At 34.3% G+C, this 11,931-nt stretch overlaps 1 protein-coding gene across 3 annotated transcripts; it reads left to right on the top strand.

Annotated features, from left to right (window-relative positions):
• Window positions 1-6,942: 6,942 nt before the first annotated feature.
• LOC130946262 (uncharacterized) lies at window positions 6,943-10,820 on the top strand. 3 transcript variants are annotated; one of them, XM_057874951.1, is made up of 3 exons: window positions 6,943-7,229; window positions 7,806-7,948; window positions 10,005-10,820. In XM_057874951.1, the coding sequence occupies exons 2-3, from the start codon at window positions 7,846-7,848 to the stop codon at window positions 10,658-10,660; spliced, it is 759 nt and encodes a 252-aa protein (XP_057730934.1). In that variant the 5' UTR covers window positions 6,943-7,229; window positions 7,806-7,845; the 3' UTR covers window positions 10,661-10,820. The 3 variants fall into 3 exon arrangements, with proteins under 3 accessions (XP_057730934.1, XP_057730928.1, XP_057730922.1); XM_057874945.1 differs by having other exon boundaries at window positions 7,780-7,948; XM_057874939.1 differs by having other exon boundaries at window positions 6,944-7,229; window positions 7,770-7,948.
• Window positions 10,821-11,931: the final 1,111 nt, after the last annotated feature.

The following is an 11,931-nucleotide window of genomic DNA, read 5'->3' as shown; positions in this document are numbered from 1 at the left end:
GATGATGGTTATCGACTATTTATAAAATCGGAAAGGGAGTATTCTTTTAAAAGTATTAAGGGTAGACTTAAATGCTTGAAAATAGTTTGAGTTAAGATTCGCTAAAGTAAGGAATGAAAAGAGGATTTGGTTTTAAATGATTGGTTAAGATTTTTGGGATCGAATGCTTGAGGAAGTTAAGAAAGGTTTAAGGAAAATTGTTAAGAATTTAAAAGGGAAAAAGAGAACGGAGAACTGATATACAAATTGTTGAGATTTAGAAAGGATAATGAATAGTGATAAAAGGCGAGAAAATCCCTCGAACTGTTAGTTGTTTAACTACGGAGAAAACCCACGAACTGATAATTGGTTAAATACGGGAAGTACCCATGAACTAAATGATCATTGGTCTCGGGAAAACCTATAAATTATTACTTGTTTTATATGTGGGGAAAACCCATGAATTGATAATAATTGATTATGAGAATAACCTACGAATTGTTGTGTATTGATCTCTTGGAAACCCACGAACTGAGGATCGTTGTTTGTTGTGTATTGATCTCGGTGAAACCCACGACTGAGGATCATTGTTTTATTTGTGTGTTGATCTCAGGAATACCTACGAACTGAAGATCATTGTTTCCCCTTGTGCGTATATTATGGGGTCGAGTTTTGCGCCGATTGCCGGTAGCCACGAAGGAGTGGTATTCTTAACCACCGACACGTATGCACGAAGGATGCAATGGGAAACCATATCTAGGACTAGTTCCTAGGTAATGTCGGGCTGCAGGGTGTAAACCGACACGTAAGCTCATGGCCTGCTTAGGACAAACATGCATCATATTGTTTGTGCATTTGTATTTGGTTGTGTTTGCTTGTATTACTTCTCTGTGATTGTGCTGTTTGACTTGTTTGTGTGTTAGTTTGGATCTTTTACTTGTGCTATTAGTTCAAGGAAATATTAAGGTGAAATGTTGTGATTGAGAAATGATTATGTGGCTAAGAGATTATTAATATTACTAATTTTGTGATTAAAATCTATTTTGAATTTAGAAATTCAAAGAAAAGTAATTAATTATCTAAAGTAAAACCAAAAGTATTTTCAGGGATTTGATAAAAATAGTTTTATTAAGTAAAGTTAATTATTTGCATTTTATTTTATTATTTTTACGGCATTCCCATTCCCTACTGAAAACGTGTGGTTTGTTCTCACTCCAAAATTTTCCATCCTTTCAGTGACACAGGTTCAAAGACTCAACACGAAGCTGCGGACGATCAGTATAGATTTTATTTATAATTTCTGTTGCTTTTATAAAGTTCCTTCGCCCTTGTTTCTTTAGTTTTTATTTTATCCAAAGGGATAGATGTTATATTCGAGTTTTATATTGAATTTATTTGTATAGCATTTATTATTATTAGTAATTATGTAATTACTATTGTTTGGTGATCTTTGATATATGATTTTGATAAATAAAAACAAAATTTTCTAGAATTTTCTTAAAAATTGAAACGCGATATCGAACTAAAAGCTTAATATTAAACAGATATTAAAGGAAAATAGGTTGGTATCGCCTTACTTTTGGTACGATCATGACGTATTGGAAGTTGGATCATTACACCCTTGCTATGGTGGCTTGTACTTGAATTCTTCCTTAAATCTCCACTAATGCTTGCATTTCCAATGTCCTTCGGGATCCCAAATCTTGTACACTGGATCTCCTTGTTGATTCTTATCGTTCCATCCGGGTGGCAAGCATTCGAAATTTTCGCATAAACTCCCAAACATTCTTCAAGATCCACTCAATTGAGCTCTACACCACCCATGAAAATTAAACCTTGGAGATTCAAGCTGAATGAGCCTCGAATGGTGTTTCCGATCATTAACCATCTCTCTTTTACTCTTCAATTCACAAAGGGTCCTAAGTTGATCATCCGTCTCAAGCAAACCATATTCAAGTGGGATAATAAAGTTTAAAGATAAGAGTTTTACCTACTTGAATGTTGTGTTTGATGGTGACATAGGAAGGAAGACTTCCAATGGCCTTGAAAATGTAAGTTCCGGTACCTTTTGCACCTCTTGTATGATCACCACTTCTTGACAAGCTTCTTCAAGCTCATTTTTTTGTTCAACTTTTCTAAACTCTTCAACCACTTCCTTCAATTCCTCGATCTTAACCTCGTCCACTTGTTGCAACTCATGCTTCAACTCCTCTTCTTCTTTATGTTTCAAGCTCTCTTCCACTCCACATGATTCAATTGAAGTTAGTTCTTTACTTTTATTCGTGGAAGTGCTTGAATTGTTGGAAGAGTGTATCGAGACTAAGTGAGATAGAGCTCCAGCTAAGGTAGCCATGATGTTTCCTTGCCTCTTTTGGTACTCTTTTTATTCTTGGAGGAACAATTGGAGTGCTTCCTCTGTTAGGGGTTGTAGAGAGAAAAAGGGTTAATCATATGGGAAAAGGTCTTCATATATGGAGGTGGTTCATATTGGTGAGAATATTTAAGTGGTGTATAGAGGTATGTGTTTAAAAGGGGGTTGAGGGTTGATAAACCCAATTTTAAGGTTTATCTTGTCTTGAATTTAGTGAATTTTATTAACTTATCCCACATTTATTCAATGAAATATCATGGTTTTGTGAATTTCTCCTAAATTGTGCTTAAGATTAAAAACATGCTTTTTATTCTCTTAAATTGCTAAATTTAATTTACTTTAATTCAATTTGATGCCTTGATGTGATGATGAAGTGATTTTAGGTTTATAAGGCAAAGATTAGATTGAAGGAATGAAGAAAAAGCATGTAAAAGTGGAGAATCCATGAAGAAATGAAGTTTTGGAAGTCTGCCCAGTTTCGCGTACGCGTGACCCACGCGAACGCGTGACTAAAGATTTGTCAAGTAACACGTACGCGTGAACATTGGAGACATCTCTCTCTAAGCCATCACCATCTATTACATCTTTCAAGTGGGTAAATTTCATATCCCTAAGCTTCATTGTCCGATTTGAATACGGTTTGCTTGAAACAGATGGTCAACTTAGGGCTCTTTGTGGCTTTAGAGCAAAAGCGAGATGGTTAGTGGTTGAAAACACCATTCTAGGTTCATTGTGGTTGCCTCATCTAAGTTTAAGTGCAATGGTTGGTGTAATGCTACATTACATGGGTCTAGGAAGATGCTTTGGTGTTTACTTGAGAATTCAGATCACTTGCCACCCAATTGGAATTGCCATTATCAACTTGAAGACGGGTGTGAAAACAAGATTTGGGATCCTGGATTACCACATGAGGATCAATTTTGGGAGCTCCTAGCTTGTTGTGAACTTCATCAAGGGTTGGTGGATATCAATTGGAGTGTTGGAGCATACTTGAAGTCCAAGCTTTGGTGGAGGTTTATGGATGAATACAAGCATAAGCCACCATGACAAGGAGCTCACCAAATGTCCAACTTAAGGACTTTAACTAAAAGTGCTAGGTGGGAGACACCCTACCATGGTAAACTCTTTCCATTCTCTTGTATATATAGTTGATGAATGAATTGAATTGCCATTATTAGGTATTTTTCTCTCTTTATATTACTTTTGTATATATTTTCTTATGTGTTAGTTTGTTTGTTTAGATTTATGCCTTAAGTTGTAGGTTAGTTGTTTTAAATTTTATCTTTGGTTGAATTGCCTAGTGGAATATTTGAAAAATTTTTCCAAAAAAGATAAGGGTTTTAGTAAATTTGAATTTTGGTTGGTCTTAAGAATAAATATAGTGGTTGGGATAGTTTTGTTCTATTTTTATGTTTCTTCTTCTTAAAAAAAAGGGCCCCAATCACGCGTACGCTTGACCCACGCGTACGCGTGACCCCCTGAATTTGAGCGTGCTAGGATCGTGCGTGGATTGTGCCATCTCCCGGTCCAAACAGTGAGTTGTGCACGTAGCGTGCGAGAACTATGCATCTAGCACAAATTCTTCCCACACGTACGCGTGACTCATGTGTACGCCTCACCTTCTTTTTCCCCTGTCACGCTTACGCTTTCCAGACGCGTACGCGTGACCCCCTATTCACACACTCTTCTTTCCATTTCTTTTCTTCTTTTCTCTTCTTTCCTTCTTTCAACCATCATTCACCACCACCATTTACCATTCATCATCATCTCCTTTAGTTAGAGTTAGTTAGTTTGTTAATTAGTTAGTTAGCTAGTTAGTTTAATCTTTGAACCTGAAATCACTCAACAAACACATCAAGGCATCGAATGGAATTAAAGTGAGTTAAAATCACCAATTTAAGGGCCTAAAAAGCATGTTTTTATACTTAAGCACAATTCAATGGAGAATTACAAAAACCATGTTATTTTATTGAATAAATGTGGGAAAAGGTGAATAAATCCCCTAAAATAAGCATAAGATAAACCACGAAATCGGGGTTTATCAATCTTCTATTTTAGTTAGTTTATTGATTTGATTTGCTGATTGTGCTGAGATATTACTGCTGATTACTGACCTGATGCTATCTTAGCATCGTTGTTATGAATATTTATTGTTATATTTTTTTGTTGAGGTTATACTTTGTTGTTTGGTATTGAATTCTTTATGCTTAATTTTGTGAATACCAAGTACATGTGAATTGCCTTCAAAGCATTTTAAATCTTTTGAATTGCATGTTTTGGCCACTATGTGATTTAAATTCTTTAACTTTGACTGGGTAATTTCTTGATGTTTGATGATGTGAATTTATCTCAATGCATCGTGTGTCTTGATCATATGTATCCATATGTTGTGCTTATACCTTAATGGCATGTTAATCCTTAATTTTCTAACTATGTGCTTTACACATACTTGAAACTAGTCATTTTGGCATAATGCTTCATTTGTGAATTTGGATTGTAGGCTCACCTAGGGATATCTTTTTGAAATTCTTAAGTTATATGGATCATACTTGTTATGTGAGCGGTTTTCACTTCTATCTCTCTTTTCCTGAGTTTCATAGCAATCATGTTTTCCATTTCATGTCAATTAGGTGATGCAAACAAAATTCAAAGTGTATCATTGATTGATGTGTGAATTTCATATTTCATTTAGTACATTAAGTTTTCTTGCACATCAACCAATATCCATTCGTTATCCAATTCACAATTACTCGATTCTTGCTTGAGTACTTTCATGCGTCTTTATTACTTGCTTGTTTGTCTTAACATACAAGATTTCTTTAAAGTATTTCAAATAGACTAGAATGAGTGAAGTGTATACTTCTTTTGTATAAATGTGACATAGCTTTCAATTCTAGTGTGTGAATTCTATTCCGCATGCAACTTAGAATTCACGCACTATTTTCATCAATGTCACAACTTTATTAACTCACTTCATTTTAGTGATTCTTACCTCATTCCAACAATCTATGCTTCCTTGTTTTTACATTCACTCGTCTTACTATCCTGTTATCTATCTTTCAGGATGATTTTTCATAAGCGAAAAAAAGGAAGGCGGAAGAAAGAACACGCAGCAGCCGGTTGATCTACCAGTTGAAGGTGGCAATTCGTGAAGTCGCCGTACCCCCTTGCTCATCTTTGAATGCACCGAGAATGGTCCAAACTTTTAAGTGTGGGGAGGTCGTCCGACCAATCAGCCAATTTTTGGGTGAAAATTTCTAATATAAACACTTCCACATTTTATTTAGTTTTCTTCTATTACTAGGTCTTTTATAATTTTTAGTTGCATTTTCTTGGTATTGCATATATATATAATAAACTTAGTCAAAATAATGAAAATTTTCAAAGAATTTATCTATAGGGCACCCCAATTGATTTGAGTAAAAAAAATTATTGAACTTACTTGAATTATATATTGTGGAACATGTTTTTGAGCTAAGAACACATAAGCTTGTGAGTTTTGAGCCTAATTGTGTGGTTGCATTATATAACCAGTATTTTCATTTTTGTGTGTATTATTCTCTTTCTATAATTGTAATCTTTGATTTGTTTGATTCTTTATGTCCATTATTTTGTGTATGAATGTATTTATATGATTGAGGCATTTATTTCATTTGAGCTCACTTACCCAAATGACCTTACTATTTTATCCACTTTTGTTAACCAATTTTAAGCCTGTTTAATCCCTTTTGTTCTTAATTTTAGCACATCACTACCTCTAAGTGAAAAAAAATAAATATTCTTGATTTGGATCTTTGATTAATTTAGACTAGTAAAAATGTGAATCGTTTAAGAGTGAAAAATTTGGAAACTTTAATTAAGATAAAAGTGTATTTTTGAATTTTCATTAAAAATCTTGAATAAAAAAAAATTTTTATTAGGATAAAAAGAAAAATTAAAAAAATCATAATAATATAAAATTATATTAATACTCTTATAATAAAATAAAGTATAAATATTTTTATTTATTTATATTTTATTATATTTTTTAAATATTATAAAATATTATAATTTTATATATTTAATTTAAATTATTTATTTAATACATATACAATGTTTAAATGTAAATTTTTATTATAATAATATATTAAAACTGCTAAAATTAAATTTATATTAATAATTATTAATAATAATAAAATTATAAATAATATTATAAATACACAAAAATAATATATTTTTTATTATTTTCTTACTTATAATGAATAAAAAAATTTTTAGTAAGACTCACGCTAAATTTTTTTTTTATTTTTTTATAGTTCCGTTACATTACTAATAGTATTTTTTTTAATGGAAGTATCTAATAAAAATATTTTTTTAATTGTATTTAATAAATATATCTTTGTAAATATATTTTTTAAATATATTTTTTTATATATATATTTAAAATATAATAATTAATTATTATTAAAGATAGATAATATGTTAATATCCTATATTTTTATTTTTTTAAACCTCCAAACAAAAAAAATAAAATTTTCCGTTCTTTCTTTTCATTCATTTTCTTTCCGCTAATTTTTTTCTTAAAACAGAAATAGTGTAAAGCTCGAAAAGCCTTGTGTTTACTGCTTTTAAAAAAACCCTAGATCATTACTCACCCCAACTCCCCTACCCTTGGCTATTGTTGCCGCTACAGAGGAAGTCTATCATCCTTCCTGCTCCTTCTCTGTCTTCGAACTCCACCAGAGTTGCCGCCGATATCGTTATTCCGTTCGACCTTTCCTCCTTCATCGCTACTGCGTTCAACTTCTCATCTCGCATCTCTACTCGCTTCTGTGCTCTCCTCTCTGATTACGTCTTTGCTCGCCTCTTCGCCCCGTCTCTGCCCACCCTCTCGGCCCTGGTATCACATTTTGCATTCTCAATTTCTGCATTGAATTTGCTTCATGATTCATGGATTTGATGAGTGATTTATCCTAATTTCTGCCTTCTTGTTGAGTTGCTGACTTGCTGTTTAATTGGAGAATTTTTTTGTTTATCGTAATTTCATTAATTTGATTAGTAAATGGAGATTCTTGCTGTTTAATTTGATTGGCAATTTATCCTAAATTTTATTTTCGAGTTGATGTTTAATTTATGTGTTGAAAAGTAGGCAAATTATTATGTGAGAAGTAAAATTTTGAATTTTATTGTCATTTAATCAGTGAATTTCTTTATATATTTAGATATTTTTATTGGTATATTTTAAATAAATTTATTTTATATTTAATTAAACTGATTCGACCACTGTTCAAACATGGTTGGATCACTGAATCTTTTAGTTCTCGCAACTTTGTGTTAAAGAATAAAGAAAAAAAAAGCTCCAATTTTGTCTTTATTCAATCTTCCGTAGCATTATTTATGTGTTAGTGTTGTAACATTTTTCCCTCTGTAAATTGGGAAGGTTTGCAAAGTAACAGCAGACCTCCTTTTGAAGCAGAAATTTTGTTAAAAGAGGAGCAGCAGCAGCCAAAAGACCAATGAATATACTTTCGGTTGCGCGTAGGTCATTGAATTTTGTTTCGATAAATCAATTTCGTCAAACACATTTGCTCAGACGACTTTCTACACGGCGGGTTCCTGGTACTTTGCATTTTATCCATATTTTCTTTTTGCTGATATCGGTAGTTGATATTTCTCATTATTTGGATGTTTTCTTGTTTTGGTTCTAATTTTGTCTCTGATTGAGCTTGTGAAACTGTTTGGCCTTGTGAAAGTCTTTTTGTTTTTATTCCTGATAGTGCGTGACTGTAAATGTTGCTAAACAAATATGCTTTTGAGGGATAGATCCCCCCCCCCCCCCCTTTTTCTCCCAAAAAAAATTGTACTTATAGAGTTTGGCATGATTTAGTTTTCATGTAGAAGAAGAACCAAATTTAAAACTGATTTATGACATCTCAATAATTTTGAACCAGTTTAAAACTGTAGACATGCTTACTGAATGAGAAAGCTCTTCGCCCCCCGTACCTGTGTGTGTGTGTCTCGGCCTCTCCCCACCGGATGCTTTAAAGTCTCTTATGTGGTCTTCATAGCATTGACTGTGTGGCTTTACGAGCTGATTTTGGCTGGCAAATAGCACTCACTCTTTCTATCAAGTAAAACCGGTAACAAAAATAACTACACCGAGCTAAACAAATTATGATCTGCAGCAGAAAAAAAAAGTTTATTAAATTAAGTTCCTTTTATTTTAAAAAAAAAAGGGAACTGGCTTTTAAATTTGGTTTTGGTTTGGTTCCAATCAGGAATGTTTCCATGCACAACCCTAAATCCTTGGATCTGCTTATGTTGGACATGTTTTAGACTTAGTTCCTTTTGGCATATTTGGGGCATGAATTGTGAATGTCTTGTTAGGTATTACTTTATTATCAAGTTTGAAAATGATGATGTAACTATATAATTTACAGAAGTCATCATTATTAATTGAGAGCTGCTGAGCTATATTGTTCTCTTGCTCTCTGCTACAGATTTAATATTGTGATTCCCAAATTACATCATTATATCACATGCCATTAGAACCTTTTAAAGGCATGTTTGTTTGCTATTTTGAGAACTAATAATTCCTAAAGATCTACAAGTATGCATGATCCTGCTTTTAGAATGGGTTCTAAACACATCTAGTATTCTAGTCACAAGATAGATGTAATAAAGTAGGATAAAGAACTTAGAAATGCTGAAGAGTATGAGAATTTTCTTTTATAATATTTGTGTGTCTACTTGGTCTATGCAAAATAATTATAGTATTGCTGGCACAATGTGCATATTGAAAGGGGTAAATCTGTGTGCTGTTTTGAAGGAAGAAGGAATGGAAGTGAAATTAAAGAAAATCTCTGGACATTTCAATTTATAATATGCTCAGCTGAGAACTTCATGTTTGCTTCCTTTATTACAAGTGTAGTATTATTTTTGTTGCAAATGTTTGGATAAATATCAATGTCCTATTTGTTGTCCCAAACATTTTAAAAGTGACTTTATTTTTCCCACTTAAGACCACCAAAAATCAATAAAGGAGGGTGTATATCCTTTCAAAAAGTTTTTTTTAGCAATTAAAAGAAATCCCAAGATTTCCAAGATCTGGTAATAGGTGATGGAAAATCAGAAAATAGAGAATGAATGGAAAGAAAATAGGGATTTTCGTTATGATGGGGTGTGTGTTAATGTGATTACTGAAAAATAAATTCCCTCAAAGTTTTTCACTAGCCTTCTGAAATTCTGCAGTCCTTTTTGTTACCCCTCTCAACTCCAATCACTAGCAAATATAATATTCATCAAAAGACTAAAATGCAATGTAGTATTAGCAGAAAGTAGAACTCCTAATTCATGCATAACAGAGGGAAAAATATTGTATTATATGAATTAGTGATTGCTAATGTAGTGGATTTAATAAATTCTTACCTGTTGAGTTCTAACTAAAATATGCCTTTTATATTATGCTTCAAATGTTCGGAAAAGTTGTATAGTTCGATTTCCACTTTATTGATGCTTGTCTTAGTGTTCATCTAATTTATCTACACTAAATCAGTTAGGTTGTTCTGCAGTAGTAGTATGGAGCGGTCCTTGTCAGATGCTTTCTGATTTCTGATGGGTTCATATGAATTTATATCTGTATTAATGTTTTTATTTGCATGCTTCCATTCTTCAGCACTTCATCATTTTGGGTCCTCAACACATGGATGGCCCATCAACGCAAATCCTACTTGCAAAACTTCCTCCCAACTTGCAGCTACCCAAATAAGATGGGCATCTCAATCTGCAACTACAGAGGAAGACAATAAGATTAGCATTGGACCCCGAAGTGGAGGACAATCCCAGGAAGATGACAAGGAAGCTGGAGTTGTTTATTATGGTCCAATCTCAAATACCATAAAGAAAGTGAAGCTTCTGTCTCTCTCAACTTGCTGTCTTTCAGTGTCATTGGGTCCAGTGATAACCTTCATGACATCCCCTGATATGAATGTCATCCTGAAAGGCGCAGTGGCATCATCTGTAATATTCTTTAGTGCTTCAACCACTTTTGCCCTTCACTGGTTCGTTAGCCCTTACGTTCACAAACTGAGGTGGCAGCCTGGCTCAGACAGCTTTGAGGTGGATATGATGACGTGGCTCGCAACTTATACTCCAAAGACTATTAAGTTTGCTGATATTCGTCCACCTCAGACCAATAGGCCTTTTGTGTCATTTAAGGCTAACGACAACTTTTACTTCGTCGATGCAGAGCACTGTCATAACAAGGCACTTCTGGCCAGACTCACCCCACGAAAAGAAACTCATCACGACTCAGCTTTCAAAAACTTGTGATTTGAAACATATTTTATAGTAATTTACCTTTTGGATAAGTGAGGAGTATTTAGCCCTGCTTGGAATTATGCTCCCTTGAGATTTGATCTCTTGTACGGATGGTATAAACTCTCTTAGATTTGATAAATAATGTGCACAGTTGGTGTGGCAATTTATGTTATATGAGGAGGCATGTTTGCTACTAATTGGAAATAATTTTATATTATTATGTTGTATGGAGTTATAGACGTGGTAAGGAGCATAGTAATCAGACCCGGCTCGACTTGGCCAGTTGGACCGGAAATTCGGTCACCTGGTTGGGCCGAGCCACTCATTGAACCGGTTGTGCATCGGATCCGGTCAAACCCGGTTCAACCTGACGGGTTTTCATGAAACATGGTGACCTGGCTGGTTTATTTAACCCGGTCTAGGTCGGTTTTTTTTTGTTTTTCCTTTCTACTACTTGAACCGGGGTTGTTTTAGACACTCCCCCCCCCCCCTTCCCTTTCAATGAAACCTTGACCCAGCCAGCCTCTAAGACTCTGAATGCTAGTGGAACCCCTCCAACCCAGCCAGCCTCGTCTTTGTGCTCTCTCCGTTTCACTCACTAGCTCATGGCCTCACCTGACCTCGTCACTCTCTTGTCTCTCTTTTCACTTCGGCAGTTGTCACTCTCAGTCTCTCACGGCCTCACTTCATCGCTCTCTCAGTCTCTCACCTCGTTCCCTCATCTCGGTCGTCATTGCGGTCCCGTGTCCCTGCATTCAATTCATCGTCGGCAGAAGTAGACGGAACTAGTCAATCAGTAGCTGCTCCCTCGGGTGGTGGTCGTCGTCATCTTGTGTTGCGCCAGTCACAGTGTTGGAACCAGTCAATCAAGTTAGCTCCCTTCAAATTTTCTATTCTGTTCTTTCAGTAGAATTATTGTTGAATCTGGTGGTTGTTGCTGTTGTATTTGGTTTGAGCTGTTGAACTGGAGAGAATTTAAGTTAGAAATTTCGAATTGTTATTGAGTTTGGTTAATGTTGCTGTTGTATTTGGTTTTAGAGTTGTTGAGTCTAGTTAATGTTGCTGGTGTATTTGGTTTTAGAGTTGTTGAACTTGAGAAACTTTGAATACTTGCTGGATAACAGAGTTGAATATTTGCTGAATAATTTTTTTGTTGCTGGATAATGTTTGAGACTTTGAGTTGAATACTTGAATTTTGTTACTGGATGATAACGTTTAAATTGATACTTTGGTGGTTGTTGCTATGTTGCTTAAAAACTCATTTAGGTAAATTTTTGGATGCT

The sequence above is a fragment of the Arachis stenosperma genome, chromosome 1 (assembly GCF_014773155.1).
Source record: "Arachis stenosperma cultivar V10309 chromosome 1, arast.V10309.gnm1.PFL2, whole genome shotgun sequence".
NCBI lineage: Eukaryota > Viridiplantae > Streptophyta > Magnoliopsida > Fabales > Fabaceae > Arachis > Arachis stenosperma.
Note: the sequence above shows the minus strand (reverse complement) of the source record. Positions and strands in the feature narration are given on the sequence as shown.

Coding starts and splice junctions, on each gene's coding strand:
- LOC130946262 (XM_057874951.1), top strand. CDS start 7,846: ATGAATATACTTTCGGTTGCGCGTAGGTCATTGAATTTTGTTTCGATA. Junction 7,949..10,004: donor TTCTACACGGCGGGTTCCTG/GTACTTTGCATT, acceptor TCCATTCTTCAG/CACTTCATCATTTTGGGTCC.